Source organism: Perognathus longimembris, chromosome 13 (genome assembly GCF_023159225.1).
Source record: "Perognathus longimembris pacificus isolate PPM17 chromosome 13, ASM2315922v1, whole genome shotgun sequence".
Classification (NCBI taxonomy): Eukaryota; Metazoa; Chordata; class Mammalia; order Rodentia; family Heteromyidae; genus Perognathus; species Perognathus longimembris.
Window position 1 is genome coordinate 57,735,195 of NC_063173.1, and position 18,659 is coordinate 57,753,853.

Consider the following 18,659-nt stretch of genomic DNA (forward strand, 5'->3'; position numbering starts at 1 on the left):
ATTAACCACCCAATGAGCCCACCAGGGAAACCAAGCTTGTGGGGGAAGCAATGAGGTAAAGCCAAGGTCAAAGAGGGCAGCAAGTCCCCTAGTTGGAAGTCAGTTAAGGACAGAGGGGGGAAATCTACACATACTCCTCCCTTCTACAGTTTAGGACCTGGTTAGAGAAGGAACTTGCCTGCTTCTCTTGGGTTCTTCAAGCCCTGCAATCCTTAGCCAAGTACAAGCAGGCCCCCTTGGCCAGAGCCGAGTAAATACAGAAGCTTTAAGATGGCTCTTCTCACGAGTGCCTGACACAGAATCTGAGACTGCCATGTGTTTTCCTCTTGCCACAAGGAAACTGTGCATCTATCTAGACAGCCAGCCAAGGCCCTTTTAAAGAGATACTTCCAAGGTATGAGGGGCACTTTATTTTGTTGTCCTCCCACCTCCACCCCCTAAAACCCACAGTGCTGGCATGCTGCAAGTCACCAGCAGAGAAAAGAAAAAAAGCCACTTGGCGGTTTTAATTTTAGCTGCTCTGTGCCTGACAGGCAGGATTAGTTGGCCTGACCTTTCGTGTTGATGTCTCCCCAGGCCCAGGGCCTTAATCAGGTGGCAGCTTGCAAGCACAAATCCCAAGTGGAGCTCACCAAATGGAGAGGTCCAAACCCCCAGCTAAAGGCCTTCTAGAAAACAAGATGGACGGGAGATATGGGGTGGCCAGGAGAGTGAGGCTACTTCTCAGCTATGTGAAGGGGAAGCTAGAGGAAACAGAGCTACTCACACAATGCTCCTACCAGGCCAGCCACATACAAGGAGGCAGGTGGGTGGAAGGTTTCCTTAGTTCACATCCTGTGGCGACACTCCAGGGAAAAGGAGCTGGGGCCAGGTGCTAAACACAAGGTAAGGCGACTTTGGTGCTGCTCTAAGTGATGGCAGCACCTTCTCTTTTGAAAGAAAATAAACAGACCCAGAAAAACACACTGCTCTTTTATTCAATGGAACATCCCCCCCTTTAGCGCAGTGTTGATTGAATCAAACACCGAAAAAAAAAAGCCCAGAGAAATTTCTGTAGATAAACCAGTGAAGAGAACGTGCGCTACACATTGTCAACATAATCACTCCATGAAGAGGGAAGGGGGCAAAAGAAGCAGAACGAAGAACAAGGGGGCTCAAACCCCTAGACACTGCAAAACATTTAGACATTTGGGATAAAAATAAAACAGAAAAAGCTTTCCAGGAAGGAGAGGAGCAAATGGCCTCTGAGGCAGCTTAGATGGTCGGGAGCAGGGAAAGGACTCCGAGCAAGCGAGTGAGCAGGCGGGCGAGCAGGCAGGCAGGCAGGCAGGCCGGCCGGAGGGCCAGCCGAGCGTGCTGGGCCACCCAGTCCTGGCAGGAGTGCAGAGGGGATGTGGGTCCTGGGCCTGGAGATTAACCCACCCTCAGCAACTTCACATTTCACAAGACTTGACAATTGTGGCAACAAACTGCACACTTAAGAAAAAGACAAAACATCTCTGGGGGTGGCTATGGCACCTTGAACAACTTAACCAAAGGACAGCCTTCTACCCCCTCTCCCCCGCCTGACATGAATGGCCAAAGCCCGTGCCTAGAGCCATTTACTCCCCTTTCCTTAGCAAGGGATGGAGGAACGGAGACAAGGGAAAGAATTCTAATTGCAGCAGAAGACCGGGGAGAGCATCTCCTTGGACGGAGTCTGAAGAAAGGAAGAGATAAGAAAGTAACAGAAAAAAAAGGAAAAAGAAAAAAATTAATAAAAAGGTCACGATATGGAGCCAGCGTGTTCCGATTCCGTCCACAAAAATAACTCAGGCTGCTTTGCCGAACCATCCTGTCCACCAGGGGCGCTGCTGAGGCTGTCTGCCTGGAAGGGTCACCAATGGGCGCGGAAAGTCCTCACTCTCATGGCTCGGGCCATCGCCGCTGCGGGGAGGGATCCTGGTGGCCCGGTTTGGGGAGAGGCAAAGGGAGTTGGGTGAGGAGAGAAAGAAGACAAAGAAGACACTCGATGCTACGGGGCGCCAGAAGAGCCCAAGCTGGTGCCCCTACTACTGCCTGCGCGTTCCCAAGCAAGTCCTCAGTCGCTTGGCCCAGCCCAGTGCGTGCACACACACACATGCGTGCACACAAATCACATGCGTGCGTCCCAATGTCTGGCTCCATATGGTGAGGTTCGGCGTGTTTAAACGAGACCAATTCTCTCTATATATAATATATATTTTCTTAAAAAACCAAGTCTAGTTCTGTGGTGGAGGCGGTGGGGGAGCTGGAGGCATCCCAAAGGGTGGCATGCCCGCCACCCCCATGCCCATCATGGTGACAAAATTAGAAGGGTCCATGGGAGGCGGAGGAGGGGGGGGCGGGGCATACATCATGCCGGCGGAACCAGGTGGTGGAGGCGGCGGAGGGGGAGGGGCCCCGGGCGGCAGAGGCGGCTGGACCCCGGGGGGCAGGGGCACCATAGTGGGGTTGCCTTGCATCTGAGGGGCTCCTGGAGAAGCTGCGGCAGCCGCCTGCTGCTGTTGCCATGGCGGGATGGACCCTGTGCCAGCGCTCGTGGTGGTAGTCGTCGTATCTGGGGTGGTAAAGAAGCCCAAGGTCACACGCGCGGGGGGCACACCGCGGCTCTCTGCGGCTGCTGCCTTGGGATGGGGGATGAGGGGCGCCTGCTCCTTGCTTGGCATGCGGTACGGTGGTGGGGGGCGGGCGGGCGGGGGCTGTCCTGGAGATGGGGAGTGGAGGGGTGGGCAAGACTACCCTGGGGGTCAGCCTCAAGGTCTCTGGGCTTAACAAAGTAAGCCCTTTGTCACCAATGCTCCTGGAGGAGCTGAAGGTAAAATACCAGACACAAGAACCGGCTCTGACATCCCTCCGCCCAGCCGCCACCGCCACCACCGCACGGCACATTCAACACCGAGGCCACTGCTCTCTCCCCACGGCCCCCCCCCCCGCCCCCTGCAGTCGCTCCGGCCCAGTCACAGCCCCCTCCACCATGCATGCACCACCCCGTTATGATCCCGCACACAAGGTCTATTCCACCAGCAGCCAACTTAGCTGGCGAGAGCCGGGACTTCTGGCGCCCTACCTGCAATAGCAGGCTCCCCTCCAGTCCCCACAGATCTCTCCCAAACACAACCACACCAAACATCAGCTCTCTCCCCAAGATGCCACCTTGGGCCAGGCGGCCCCATTTCCAACCCCCTCCAAGACATGCCAAGGTGTCTCCTGCCCCTATAAGTCTTATGCCTCTCAGACCTAAGCCCCACACCACCCACCCCCATAAGCCCAAAATATTCTACTCACTTTGCTGCCATGGCAAGGGGGTACTGGAAGCCATACTGCTGCTGGGCGGAGGGGGTGGCGGAGGCTGCTGCTGCTGTTGCTGCCATGGGGGAAGAGGACCAGAGGGAGGGGGCGGGGGCTGCCCACTGGGAGGCGGCGGCGGCGGCGGCATCATGCCCATAGGCGGCGGGGGCATCATACCTGCGAGGGAGATGGAAATACGATGAGATCTCAGAGGCGGCGGCCTGGGCCAGAGCCCCCATTCACAGTCAACTCCTAGGGCCTCAGTGGAGACTCAAAGCAAGCTGATGGCGTTACCTTTTCCTTGATGCAGGCGATAGACCCCAGAGCCCACAGGCGTACTTCCCAGGTACTGATCTTGATGGAAGGAAAGAGCAGGGACTTAGCAGGACATTTGAACTGGCCACGGATTACACCCCCCAAAAGCTTCCTCACACAACCTGAGTCTCTGCCCTTCTTTCTAAGAGCCCTGCCTCAATGGCCCACCCACTCAGAAAGGCTTCCCAGAGCCAGACAATCCTGTTCCCTGGGCAAAGCCAGTAGGCCCAGTAGACTACCTAGCCCCATACCAGCACTGCTTGCTTCTAGCTCAGTCACCTGACACAGCCCTTGTCTGTCCCAAAGCCCCAAGGTTTCTGGTCTGACACTTACTTACCCATTGGAGGAGGGCCATGGTGCCCAGGTGGGTGGGGGCCCTGGTTCATCGGTGGTGGCGGTGGCTGCATCCAAGGAGGTGGGGGTCCATTTGGATTGTGCTGCATGGGATGCCCACCATGCCCGCCTGTGAGGCTGGGCAACGGGTGTGGGAAGCTATGGGGGCCACCTCCGGGCCCACCAGGACCACCTCCATGCATGCCATGGTAGGGGCGACTCTCTGAAGGTCCAGAATTCATCCAGGGTGGGCGGCTCTGGGTGGTGGACATGAGAGACTAGGTGAGAGCATTTCCCTCTAACGTCCTGGCCTGCTCCCCCTGGTGGCAACATTGTTCTTCTGGCTATGTCACAGGACCAAAACACAAGGATGAGGCCACCCCGGCCGGACATTCCAGAAGAACAATGTTGCCAGCCATGTCCAACCATTCTACTCTACCCAAAGCCCTTGGCCATAGCTTCCAGTCTCTGCAGAAGAGAACAGGCAAGCTAGACCAAGAGATCCAGTCCCAAGGCTCACCGGAGGAGGCGGGTTATTGGCAGGAGCAGCAGGTCGAGGTGCACTAGCCAGGGGTGTGGTGGCAGGCCCAGAGGTAGAGCCCACAGATGCAGGAACAGGGGCTTCCCCTAGCTCAGCCATGAGAGACAAATATTCCTTATCCATCCTTGCTTTATCCTGAGCGGACTGTGGATCACCAGGCCTAAAGGATGTGGAACAGGAAGAGAAAATAAAACTCAAGGAAGGAAGCTTTGACCCTGAGGAATTTCGTTTTAAAAGTCTAGTCACTGGAAGTGGCACTGTGGCTCAAGTGGTAGAGCACTAGCCTTGAGCTCAAGAGCTCAGGGATAGCGCCCAGGCCCTAAGTTCAAGCCCCATATGACCGACCAAAACAAAACAAAAAACACAGTCCAGTCACTGGTCACTATCAGGTCAGAGACTCAATCATGTAACTATCAGCTGCAGCAAACACTAGGCTAGGACCAACAGGTGTATCAAATCCTATCTTCCCAGCCTGAGGAAAAAGAAATCTATGCACCACTGAACTATAAAGAGCCCCCTTAAGAAACCCTTAGAGATTTATTTTTGTTGGTTGTGGGGCTCAAACTCACGGCCTGGGTACTGTCCTAGAGCCTCTGTGCTCAAGGCTAGTGCTCTACCACTTGAACCACAGTGCCACTTCCAGTTTTTGAGTGGTTCATTGGAGACAAGATTCTCACAGGGACTTTCTGCCCGCGCTGGCTTTAAACTGAGACCCTCTGATCTCAGCCTCCTGAGTAGCTAGGATTACAGGTGTGAGCCTGGCACCCGGCCCTTGGTTTTTAATAGTCAAATTCTGTCCACACTAATATGTGTTGTATCAGAGGTTTGCGCACTCAGCTTTTCTTTTTCTTTTTTCTTTTTTTTGGCCAGTCCTGGGCCTTGGACTCAGGGCCTGAGCACTGTCCCTGGCTTCTTCCCGCTCAAGGCTAGCACTCTGCCACTTGAGCCACAGCGCCGCTTCTGGCCGTTTTCTGTATATGTGGTGCTGGGGAATCGAACCTAGGGCCTCGGGTATACCGAGGCAGGCACTCTTGCCACTAGGCTATATCCCCAGCCCCTCAGCTTTTCTAATTCAGTACTGACCCCCTATCACTTAAACCACAGCTCCACTTCTGTTTTGGGGTAGTTAACTGGAAATAGGAGTCTCATAGACTTTCCTGTCCAAGCTGGCTTTGAACTACAATCCTCAGGTCTCAGCCTCCTGAGTAGCTAGAATTATAGGCATGAGCCACTCCACTAGTGCTCGGTCTTGAACAAATCTTAAGCAGAAAGGTAGGAAATATGGAGTCCCCTCAAAATATAACCAACAACATGAAAGCTTCCAGTCAAGGCAAGTTAATAAAATAGGCTTCTATAAGGCTGTTTCTAGTCCTCCTGGGCTACAACCTATAATATTACAGAGGTCTATAACAAAATGTGCTCCTTCTTTGGTACACGAGACAATTATAGTCAATGTGTGAAAGATTGCTATCTCGATGCCAGGGAGCCACGAGAATGCTTGCCTCTCACCTCTGGAACTTGCAATCAGAAGCGATGTGACCAGCCCCTCCACACTTGGTACACACGGTAGTATTGGTGATGCTGCGGGTCTCCGAGCTCTGCCAGGGTCTTAAGATCCTGTTAAGGGAAAAAGCAATCAACTCAAAGGTGTGTGGACAATCCCTCTATTTCCATAGGCTCTTTAGATTTCTATAAAGCCTCCTCCACACCAATCACTACCTGTTATCGTCCTCCCTGAGAGTGCCATTCAAGCGAGCCAACTCTCGAAGCTGCATCTTCCGTAGGTCATTTTGGTCCTCTGGAGTCTCAATACCCTGCTTCAGGATGTTTCGAATCTAGTGTAGACACAACAGCCACCCAGTCAGTTGCTGAAGTACTTGGCCACCACTTAAGAGTTCTGGCAAGCAGCTCTTTCTGGGCTCACCGGTGACTCACCTGTTCTACTGCCTTTTTGACATTCTCCATTGTATTGGCAGTAACTAGGGCATGAAGGGGCTCATCTTCTCCTGGCAACATCTGGCCATCTTTGCGTCCAACCTTTCCTTCTTTCACAGACCCTTTTCCCCGGATCATGATCTTAGCATTGCACTCTTTCTCAATGTTCTTCAGTGTGTTCCCTCTAACAGGAGGAGCAAGAAAGATTTGCATTTATATCTATAACCCAAGGTCATGGTCCAGAGGGAAGAGACTGGGCTGAGCAGGCATTTGTGGGAAGTCTGCAAGTGTAGAGAATTAGCATTTTCCACCAAGACTTTTCTTTTGTTTTTTTGGCCAGTCCTGGGCTTGGACTCAGGGCCTGAGCACTGTCCCTGGCTTCTTTTTGCTCAAGGCTAGCACTCTGCCACTTGAGCCACAGCGCCACTTCTGGCCATTTTCTATATATGTGGTGCTGGGGAATCGAACCCAGGGGTTCATGTATGCAAGGCAAGCACTCTTGCCACTAGGCCATATTCCCAGTCCCCCACCAAGACTTTTTGCTTTGCTTTCAGATTAGCCCCAGCAAATCTTAGGATTTCACTTCTCTGGAATAAAAGGGGAAATAGCATCAAGAATTTCTAACAAAAGGGAAGAGCCTAACCCAGTGGCCCCCAATGTGAGTGTTAAAAGGCTCTAAAGGAACTCTATACAGTACAGGTTAGTAACTACTCACCTGGGCCCAATAAGCAGCCCCACAAAGTTGATTTCTGGATACTCATCTTGGGGGATCATTACTTTATCGCTCACACGTGTTGCTGGAGGTCTAAGAAAGAAAAGACCATATAACCATAACCTATCACTCTTCGTGAACAAATCAATGATACATATGCAAATTATACTGGGCACTGGTGGCTCACACCTGTGATGCAGGTTACTTAGGAGGCTAGGCCATGAAGGGATCAAGGTCCAATGCCAGCACTGGCAGACAAATTTAAGATTCTTCTCTCAATTGACTACTAAAAAGCCAAAAATGAACTGTAGCTTCAGTGGTAGAACATCAATCAGCCTTGAGTAAAAAAGCTAAAAACCAGTGCCCAGTCCCAAGCCCCTACACCAGCATACACACACAAAGAGGTAATAGGTTTTTACAAAACTGTCCCAACAGGCCATATATGACCTGAATGCATTCTTGTCCTAGACTACCTAGCCCACTCCTCTGCTTACTTGTAATCTGCAGGTGGCTTAAAATCAGGATTGAGTGCAACCATCTCTGTGATAAGGTTGTGTCGTTCTTCTTCGAGTTTTTTGCGGGTACGGAACTCTCGAGTATTAAGCCTCTTCCCCTCGCTGTTGTAGATGGGTTCAGGGGAAGGGGACCTGTGGGAAACAGACCCCATTACTGCCCTACCCCAACTTCCCTCATTCCCACATGGACTACAAGCCTTCCCAGCCCTTCTGCCTCTCAGACCCTAACAATACTCTTCGGAGGAACCGACCATAACGTGTGCTATTCAAGATCGTGTGGAATGGGGAGATGAGAGCTGGCTTAGCATTAGGGGAGCTGCAGTGTGCAATGAGAAAGGAAAAAAAAAATGGGAGATGCTTTTAAAAGTGACTGGAGTGGGGAAAACTGTCCTTTAGAGGACAGTATTTGGGCTATAAATGGCAAGAACAGTATCATTCTCTGGAATCTTAACAATATGAGTTTTGTTTTGGAAAAAAAATTGCAATAATCCCAACTTGATGAACCATAGAAACCCCAAGTTTAGGTCAACTGTTAATTCTTCTTGGGAGAGCTCATGCCTATCAGGAAGAGCATCTTATACCCCTGACATTAGTAAACACGAGCTCCTTCCCCCAAAGCAGCTGGGACTCAAGCTACTGCAGCTACTTGACCCCCCGACACCCAATGGAGAGATGGTGCAAGGCTTCGTCTTTGCTTTTCCTTCAATGGCCTGGCTGGCTGTGTCCAAGGCCCAGTAGACAACCTGTTTCTGGCTGTTCGAAGTGGGGAGTCTGAGTAGAGAAAACCGTTAAGTGCTAAAGCAGCTTCGGCAAGAGGCTGCCAATGCAGATTGGGTCAAATAGTTGTCTAGGGTCTGAACCTGCCAACAGTAAGGGGGAAACCTATGATTCTCCACCAGAGTTTACAATTCCAGAAAGCAGATTTTTCTCTCATTTTTTAAGGAGTAAAATGCTGATGCTATAAGCAAAAAAAAAAAAAAAAAAGTAATGATAAAATGGTCAGTTTACTACAGCTAGCTTTTTGCGGTAATTATTTAAAAAAAAAGAGAAGTTACACTCCTAAAACTGAGTTGAGATTACAAAAAGGACCAAAGCTTGATATTCTGTATGAAAATTTAGTAGCAGCTGCAAGAAGGGAAAAGATCATGTGGATCAGGTTATTAAAAAAAAAAAAAAAAACCATCCTGAAAGTAGTACAGACTCCTATACCCTTGGCTTTAGTTGAGAGAACTTTGCCTAGTTGGAGAGCAAGGACTGAACTCGGCTGCTCCCACTGTCTTCAGCCTAAAGGGAACCATGTCATACCAGGTTACACACACGATGGAATAAAAGGTCAGGTTTGTTCATGGCTAATGACGCTAAATGACACCTCCGTTTCTAGCATATATAAACTGTTAGCACAATCCAGTGATAGTGAAGACAACCAAACGTACCCCAGCTCATTAGACTATCACCTTATACATTTAAGTCTACAACAGATTTTTAAGACATTTTTAACTGTTTTAAGTTAAGCAACATTAAAAGAGCATTATAAAGTGGCTTAATTTCAATACACCTTAAAAAACCATCTTATTAAGGTAAGAAACTCATGTATTTCCCTCCAACCTGGGCTCAAAAACAAAACCACAGGCACTAGAGCCTCTTTCAAAACTGAACACAAGGGAGGAAAAATTCTGCTCTGGTTTTATTTCTAACACACTTGACATTTCTAATGCTCACCCCAAGGTTGTCTAGAATTGAGCATTTCTGGCTCATTACCAAAACTAGTTGTGACAGAGTACCAAATTGGCCTTTTAAAGGCATCACAACAATTTAACCACTTCCCAAAGTGTGGAAATTAAAGGCAAAAAAGCTAATAGTCTAGGTTAGACTGGCAGACTTCTTCACCTAGAACAGGTACTGGATAGATCAACTAAACTCTAATCCTAGTTATCAAGGAAGCAAGTGTTTGTTAAAAACTCAATCTTTGGAGGAATTTCCTGGTAACCTGTGGACATATTATTAAAGGGAAAGAGGCCAAAAAGGCACTAAACAGTTGTGGTCTATAACCTACAATGTGAAATTTTAAAAAATTTAAAAAAAGCTAAAAATCTCCAAATAAAAAATACAGAACACAACGCAACTTTCCAACCAAAATCTATAGGTAAAAACAAACTTAGTAAGTAAAATTATAGTCAATATGGAGAAAAAAAGCCAATTTGTTTCCAAAAGACAGCAGAAAGATGCATAGTGACTTAAGAGTCAATATATCATCTTCCTGACTTATGAGCTATTAACTAAGAAAAGCCCAATTTCCAAGAAATTATTCTTCACACACTAAAATATTCCAGTGACAAAGGCAGCATTTCTACCAAATGACTAGACTTAAGCTTTTCAAAGATCAGCCAATAAAATTCCAGTTTAAAAATTTCACCTCCTTCATCCAACCTTTTTACTTCTCAGAAAGGAGAAAAACTAAACTGAAATGATAGTACCACAGCTGTTTGAGGCCCACATTCCCTCGTATTAAAAAAAACAAAACATATATATAATAACAGGATTGGTTGCCTGCCTTCCCAAAACAAGTGAGAATATTCTGGCCCCTCCCAACCCCCCAGGCAACAGCCAAATCTGAAAATTGCCAATGAAGGAAGTTGGTTAGAAACCTCATCTCAAAAACAGGAGCAGAAAGATTCCACCATTAAGTCAGCCATGTTTCCGGCCTGCTCAAATTCGGTGATGTTCAAAAATATTCTTAATTCCTACATTATGTTCCTGTGAAAAAATCTATGCCCTAGGCTTTTATCCAAAGCAGGTATTGAAAAGGGAGGTTTAATCATCTTTCACTGTCTACATGCTTACCAATTAGAAACCAGTTGTCCTGTAACCAGTTTTCCTTAACTTTTTATTCTCCCAGTATTTTAGTTTCATTCCAATTTTCTAACTGTCGACTGACCACATATGTATTGCTAATCAAACCCTAGTTCCAAAATGGTCAGAGCATCAATCACCTTAACTAGGATTTTATTGAACTGATACATATTATGTTGCCACCAGTAAAACGTATTGAGAAAAAAGGTAAAAGCGTTACTGTCAGCTGGTTAAAACTGTTTCCCAACCTGTCCTCAGGGTTAGGGGGGATGCCCAGGTCTCCTGTGCGCAGTTTACGAGTCAGGTCTTCTATCTGCAGTTGCACTGGAAGAAACCAGGTTAGGAAAGAAAAAAAAAGGATGGAAAAAAGACAATGTTACCAAAAAACATCTCAAATCTCAACAACAAGCATGAAGAACTCGGAGACTTTGAAAGGGACGATTGATCAGTGAACACATTGAGGCAAAACCCCCAACCACCTATTGGCCGGAGTCCATTTACATCTATAGGTGTTTTTCAAAATGGTTATCACTTAAGGAAGCAAACAGTTTGTTGGAAGAGGGGTTAGCAGTGAAGACTCTTCACTAGGGCTAACATCAAAGCAATTATTAGAAGGATTCACCTCCCCCTCCCCATCAACACTTGCTTACAACTGGCACTCAGAACCAACACCATATATTGTTTTCACCAGTGATCTGGTTCCCACCAAACTGAGTTTTTCTTCATTAATAAACATAGTCCAAAATGAGACTCAATTAACAATGGGACAAGGAAAAATACCAGTTGAGCAAACATGTTTTCATCAAGACCTGGTTAAAAACTCCTTAAACAAAACATTTAGTAACCATTCCAACACCTTATAGAAATGTGTGCATTTTCTTTCTGTACAATTAGACCTGTACACTTAAGGTCTCCCAGTAGACATTTTTTTTTATTAAATGACAAACCATATACCTCTTCATGAGGTGCTAGTTGCTAATTTGCAGATCTACTATAATTTAGAAAGTGGGTGTACAAAGATGGAAAGTGTGGGTCAAGGGAAATATATATTTTCAGGCCTTGATCTGAGACTACACATGAAAGAAGTCAGTTTCACAAAAAAAAAAAAACTGAAACTCCTGAGAAAGGTAACAAGATAATGGGGCTACAGAGCCAGAGTAGTTTTCATTCCTTACCTTTGTATATCCTAGAACTCTGAATAGGCATCACTAGTAAGGACAAGTCTTATTAGGTTGGGCTAAAGTTGAGCTATTTCCAAGACAGAATTGATGAACCCTAGATATTCTAATTTTAAGCATGTCCCACAAGACCTTAGCCACACCCTTACACTGAAACCCTAAAGAAATCAAAGCTCATAATAATGGTATTAGGGAATATTCTCAATGAGGCAGTGTGTACCACAAAAGATGAGCAAGATACACAGTTCCTTGCCAGGTAAGTTGACTTTGTAATCAAGTATTAAGCTCAACAACTTAGGGTGAAAGAAACTTCGAAGGACAGTTGTTGACACTTGGGGAGGAGGGCTAACCTGAATAGCTCATACCAAAGGGTTGTTGCTATTTTCCTCGGAGCAGGACCTCCATTTAGTCTCTGCTTTGATTCTATGTACTTTGACGACAGCTATAAATAGTTCTTATGGCCTAGTGCTTTACTAGACAGACTTCTAAGATAAGAGAACTGGAATTCTAAATTTTGTTTTCCCCACTTTTTACATGTGTTCTTGGGATGACTCTACCAGGAGTATTTCCTAAGGCTGTAAAACCCAACCATGTCTGATGAGACCTAAGGGGTCAGATGGTAGTTAAAAAACCAGGAAGGGCTGGGACTGTGGCTTAGAGGTAGAGTGCTTGCCTAGCATGCATGAAAGACTGGGTTTGATTACTCAGTACCACATACACAGAAAAAAATGGAAGTGTTGCTGTGGCTCAAGTGGTAGAGTGCTAGCCTTGAGCAAAAAGCAGCTCAGGAACAACATCCAGGCCCTGAGTTCAAGTCCCTGAACTGGTTTAAAAAAATTAGCTGGGAGCTAAAAATATTAGCTGGGTCCAAGTATCTCACACCTGTAAACCTAAAAGGCTGAGATCTGAGGACTGCAGTAGGAAGTCAGCCTAGGCAGCAAAAGTCTGTGGGACTCATATCCAATTAAGCACCAAAAAGAGAAGCAGGAAGTAGAGCTTTGGTCCCAAGTGGTAGAGCCCTCGCCTTGAGCAAAAAAGCTTAGGGACAGCAACCCAAGCCCTGGATCAAGCCCCAGGACTGCCCTCTGCCCCTCCCCCCCAAAGGAAACTAAGAACCTTCAGTGGCTGGGAATGTGACTTAGTAGTAGAGTGCTTGTCTAGCATGCATCAAGCCCTGGGTTTGATTCCTACATAAACAGAAAAAGGCTGGAAGTGGCACTATGATTCAAGTGGTAGAGTGCTAGCCTTGAGCAAAAAGCTCAGGGACAGTGCCCAGGCCCCGAGTTCAAGCCACAGGATGGGCAAAAAAAAAAAAGAAAAAAAAAAAAAAAAGGAACCTCCAAATTCAGACCAAGCTTGTTGACCTTGACGCTTTTTGTTTGTAAAGGCCACAAAAAGCCTTACTTATAGGTGGAGGTAATCTTGGATAGAATTTCCTCCAAAGGGATGTTTATTTGGTTAGTAGGAAATGCTTATCAAGTGCACCTTTTCAAGACAGTTGGACAATATAGCTTTGCATTAGGGACCTTACATAAAAGAATTTTTAGGTTAATTTCAGTTACATTGTGGATAGCCACTCTTAATTCTTTACATCTCCCAACAGAGATCTTTTGTCCTACCACATCATTTCATATCAAGCAGTATAGTCCTTCCCAGTAGTCCTTTAGAGTAGGAAATACAAAGAGCCTGCATCTTAAGACAGCTCTGCAAAGACCAAACCAGATGCCGAAGGGAAGGTTAAATTCAACAAAATGGTAAAAGGGGTAAACTGTAAGTACACTTTCAGAACCACTTATTTTCAAACTTTTTTGTACCTATAAAAAGTAAAACCACATTTTAGGGGAAGGGAGAAATATAATGAAAGGTCATGCTGTGAAAAAGGTACCTGGTTTAAAACAACACATCTGCAGTGTTCTCCACTGGGGCCTGTCCAGAGAGGCAGATGACACTCATCCCATCAACTGGCAATGCACAGCAGCTGACAATGTTAGGCTGCTGACTAGAAAGGCTATTTACTCCTAAATGGGTTCTGCTACTTTCCTGGCACTTGTGGAGAACACTGCTGTTAGGAACAGATCAGAACAAGGAGCTGCTGATGCAGGACTAAGCAAAATCTGATGGATATCAAAACCATGAAAGTACACCTGATCATAAGTAGTCTCAAGAAAGAACACTAAAGCCTCAAACTTTAAACAGATGTGTAACACTAACAATAATAATCTTAAAAAGTGCTTAGATGCAAAACGTGTATTTACCTATATAAGCTCTTTCCTGTTCCCGAGTTAGTCCAGGGGGGATAACTGTGGGCATGCCTGGAATCACTGTCTTCTGTTCCATTGTGTCTTGATTCCAGCGGCTCCGCTTCCGCTTCTTACTTGGAAAGTCTAAAAGGCAGACAAAGTCCATCAGATACAAATACAGGCTAGTTAGCTTTAACTACCAACAAGTTCAGCAATCTTAACCTGTTACAAAGAACCCCTGCAGACTATAAAAACTGAAACCTTGACCTAAAATTTAACAGTGAATGGATGATAAAACCTGAGGTCAAAGATGTGAACATTCTGCCACTCTGACAGGGGTACCTGGCTGATCCTGTATCATTTCACATTTGTAAATTTTTTCTGGGAGAACTTCTTCTCTCCTTCCCCCTAAGGATAGTGTAGTGCATCAACCCAGGTCCTCTCTTTCACAGTGCCACACACCCAAGCCCCTACCATGGTAACAAGTCTTAATGTCTTACTTCAATGTTAAGAATTAATGTTTAAGACTTCAAAATATTTAAAGTATGAGGGGTGGGAATGTGGCTTAGTGGTATTTACTTGCCTAGCATGCATGACCCCCCCTCCCCCCGCGGGGTTTGATTCCTCAGGACCACGTACACAGAGCAAGCAGCTCAGGGACAGTGCCCAGGCCCTGAGTGCAAGCCCCAGGACTGGCACCAGAAAAAAAGAAAAACCAAAAATTTAAATAAAGTATGAAAGAGACACCTATAACTTGCCAACATGTCAAATGGCCCAGGAAGACAGAAAAAAAGTGAGGCATAATAAACAGGCGATAAAGCAGTAACGAGTGACTGATGGCAAGGGCAGAACACAGCATAATGCACTAAGTGAAAACCTCAATTATTCAAATAAGATTCCTTTTTCTTCACTAGTGTATTCAGGACCAAAAAACTTTAAACCAAAATAATGGCTAAATTCCCTTTCCTTGACACATTTCCTTACATTTCCCACAGGAATTTTTTTTTCCATTTCCCAGGGATTATAATAGTCTGAGACAAAAAGGCATTTATTTTAAAACAGTGAGGAGATAGTCTGAGAACTTTATTGAGTAAATGGAGTTTCAGATCCAAAAATGATTGGACCTAACCACTTCCTGAAGCCTTCTAGCTTTTCCAAGTTAAATGCTTTATTCTCTTTGTTTCTTCTAAAACCAAGAAGGAAATCGTTCCACGTTGTCAGGGGCCTTTTCAGCCCTCCCGGCACCCACGTCTCCCACTCGGCTACCGGGTTCTAAGAGTTACGCCACCGAGCCAGGGAGACCGGACTGCGACTGCGCAGAGCGCCCCTCCCCCGGCGCGCGTGCGCACTCGAGGCCTCGGGAAACCAGGCCGCGCGCGCACCCCGGGGCACCTCCGCCCGGGCCTCCCACGAGCACGCGCGCGCGTGCGCGCGCCCCCGCCGCGTGCAGCCGCCGTCGCCGCCGCCGCCGCGCACCCCTCCGCCGGCCGGGCCCGTCCGCGCGACGCCTCTCGCGCTCTCACGGCCCGACTCACCTCCTCCGCCGCCGGCCGGGCCCGGCTGCTGGTCCTGACGCGGCGGCTGGGGTGGCGGCTGCGACGGCGACACGCGCTGGTAAAGCGGCGGCGCGGGGGACGGCTGCGGCGGCGGGTACGAGGTGCCCGGGGACGGCGGCGGAGGCGGCGGCGGCGGCTGCTGGGGCGGCGGGGGGGGCGGCGGCGGCGGCGGCGGGGGCGGCGGCGGCAGCGCCGCGAAGGGGAAGGCCGCCGTCAGGGCGCCCATGGAGCCCACGGACGGGGGCGGCGGCGGCCCGGGCGCCAGCAGCCCCGCCCCGGGCGCAGGCCCCGGCTCAAAGACCCCTTTGGGCCCGGGAAGCGGAGGGAGGCCGGGGGGGCCCAGCTTACCCAGCGGCGTGGCGTTCGCTCCGGTCGCCATGGCGCCCCCGGGGACCGGCACCAGCAGCTCCTCTTCCGCTGCGGCGGCTTCTTCTTCGCGAACCTTCCGGGGGGGGAGGGGACCCGACTACGCGGCCGCGGAGCGCGGGGAACCCGTCCTCTCACGCGGCGGGCGGCGGCGGCGCGAGACGCACAAAGAGGGAGGAGAGAGGGCGCCGCGGGGGCGGGGGGGGCGGCGGGGCCGCGGCCTGGATTGGGCCGGGCCGGGGCGGAGGGTCGCAGCCGCCGGCCTCCGATTGGCAGAGCGCTCGTCTCCCTCGCTGCGCCCGGGGATTGGCCAAACCGTTAGGCCGGGCGAGGAAATGGCGGCCGCGTCCGGCGAGCTGTGAGGTGTCCAAGCGCGCACTTCGTTTGTTACAGCGCGGAGTGAGCGCGGAGGCCCGAAGGGAGGGTGGGGGGTGGGGCCAGCTCTGTGACGTAGGGCGGACGCGCCCTCTCACTGGCTGGAGCTGGAGAGCCAGGCCAGGCCGTTTGCGCCGTCGTGGCCTGGGATTGGCTGGCGCTACGTTCCGCTCTCCCCTCCCCCCTCCCAGGGACTAGTTGCGCGGTGATTTTTAGCGAGAAGACGCGGCGGAAAAGCCCCGTCCGGAACGAGATTTGAGGCGGGAAGGATGGTGGGAGGAGGGAGCAGGGGGCGCGCATGCGCACCTAGGGCAACGCGGCCTTGGCTGCCCCCTCCCACCGCTCGTGACCCTGGAGTCCGGAACCGGAGCCCTAAGTGACGTCAATCACCGTTCCCTTGGTAACCGGGGACCCGGGCGCCCGACGGGGAAGGGGCGGGCCCGCGCCGCAGTCCGGGTCCGTTGACGCTGCAGGTGGCCAGCAGCGTCCCGAGTGTTGGGGGGCTCGGGCGGCTTCTTGGAGGGGGACACACGTCCCCGGAGAGTTATAGAAGAGTCTCACTGAAGGATTGGAAACCGCTCTTTAGCTGATGGAACGGCGTGTACGTTTAAAGACAACTTGAAGTTCATTCTAGAAGTACCTTATAATTAGGCACTTAGATTGTGATTCCAAAATTTAAATATTTAATTTAATTCTCACCCCCCCCCTTTTTTTTGCCAGCTCTGGGGCTTGAACTCAGGACCTGAGCCCTGTCATTTTGCTAGAGGATAGCGCTCCACTGAGGATTCCCATAGGGCTGGGAATGTGGCTTAGTGGTAGAGCACTTTCCTCGCATGCATCAAGCCCTGGGTTCGATTCCCCAGCACCACATACACAGAAAAAGCCAGAAGTGGCGCTGTGGCTCAAGTGGTAGAGTGCTAGCCTTGAGCCAAAAGAAGCCAGGGACAGCGCTCAGGCCGTGTTCAAGCCCCAGGACTGGCCAAAAAAAAAAAATTTTTTTTTTCTTAAAAGTCACCTAACTAGCCCGGCACCAGTGGCTCACGCCTGTAAGCCTAGCTGATCAGGAGGCTGAGATCTGAAGATCGTGATTCAAAGTCAGCCCCAGCAGGGAAGTTTGTGAAACTCTTGTCTCTACCAAAAAGCAAGAAGTGGGGTTGTGGCTTAAGTCATAGAGCACCACCTTTCGTAAATCCAAGAATAAGCTGATGTTGCTATATAGGATTCGCTAACAATCTTGGAAATAGCCCCTGTGCATACATAGGAGGAACTGTGAAAAAAAGTAAACTGAAGCACTAGAGCTATTGCACAGGCTGTATATATATATTTTTTTTGGTTGTTTTTTTGCCAGTCCTGGTGCTTGAGACTCAGGGCCTGAACACTGTCCCTGGCTTCTTTTTGCTCAAGGCTAGCACTCTACCTCTTAAGCCACAGTGCCACTTCCAGTTTTTTTCTATATACGTGGTGTTAGGGAATCAAACCCAGGGCTTCATGTATGTGCGGCAAGCACTCTACCACTAGGCCATATTCCCAGCCCAGGCTGCATTTGTATAAGGCTCCTTATATGAATAGAACAAGATTGCAATCCAAGGGGCTGGGAATGTGGCTTAGTGGTAGAGTGCTTGCCTAGCATGCATGAAGCCCTGAGTTCGATTCCTCAGTACCACATACACAAAAAAAGCCAGAAGTGGTGCTGTGGCTGAAGTGGTAGAGTGCTAGCCTTGAGCTAAAGAAGCTCAGAACAATGCCCAGGCCCTGAGTTCAAACCCCATGACTGACAAAAAAAAATCCAAGTTATGCCGGGTTTCTGGCTTAAGACCATTGGCTCCAGTGGTAGAGTGCTAGCCTTGAGCAAAAGAAGCTCAGGAACAGTGCTGAGGCCTTGAGTACTGGAATAAAAGGAAAAGAAATGTGCTCACTACCTGACTTATCTAACTTTAACCCCTCTGCATATCACCTTTACAGTAACAACAATAACAATTAAAAATATATTTTAAAAAATGTAAACCTAGTAAGACTGCTCTAGAAATAAAGTCTGTTGGGCTGGGGCACAGTTTGAGTGGTTGGGTGCTCCTGGAGCATGCATAAGACCCTGACTTCAATCCCTAGTACGCCAGCCTGGGCAGAAAAGTCTGTGAGACTTTTCATGCATGCAAGGCAAACATTCTACCACAGCCCCACTCTGTGAGACTCGTATCTCCAATAAATTGCCAATTAAGCTGGAAGTGGGCCTATGGTTCAATGGTAGAGCACTAGCCTTGGGCACAAGAAGCTCAGGGGCAGTGTCCAGGCCCTCCCTGAGTTCAAGCCCCAGAACCAGCAAAACAAAAACCAACGACCTAAGGCATATTAAAATTTGGTAAGCAGGTTGGAGCTGTAGATCACTTGCCCACCGCTTACCCGACTTGGTGTAGGGTCCCTAGTTCCATCCCCTCTG

At 49.0% G+C, this 18,659-nt stretch overlaps 1 protein-coding gene across 14 annotated transcripts; it reads right to left on the minus strand.

Moving 5' to 3' along the window:
* Positions 1-957: 957 nt before the first annotated feature.
* Positions 958-16,261, minus strand: Sf1 (splicing factor 1). 14 transcript variants are annotated; one of them, XM_048359549.1, is made up of 14 exons: positions 15,464-16,261; positions 13,944-14,072; positions 10,759-10,834; positions 7,640-7,792; positions 7,149-7,238; positions 6,434-6,617; positions 6,218-6,333; positions 6,008-6,115; positions 4,478-4,658; positions 3,962-4,235; positions 3,604-3,663; positions 3,307-3,486; positions 2,374-2,578; positions 958-1,941 (listed from the first exon to the last, which is right to left on the minus strand). In XM_048359549.1, the coding sequence occupies exons 1-14, from the start codon at positions 15,861-15,863 to the stop codon at positions 1,812-1,814; spliced, it is 2,286 nt and encodes a 761-aa protein (XP_048215506.1). In that variant the 5' UTR covers positions 15,864-16,261; the 3' UTR covers positions 958-1,811. The 14 variants fall into 14 exon arrangements, with proteins under 14 accessions (XP_048215506.1, XP_048215514.1, XP_048215510.1 ...); XM_048359557.1 differs by having other exon boundaries at positions 15,833-16,257; XM_048359553.1 differs by having other exon boundaries at positions 3,958-4,235; positions 15,464-15,770.
* Positions 16,262-18,659: the final 2,398 nt, after the last annotated feature.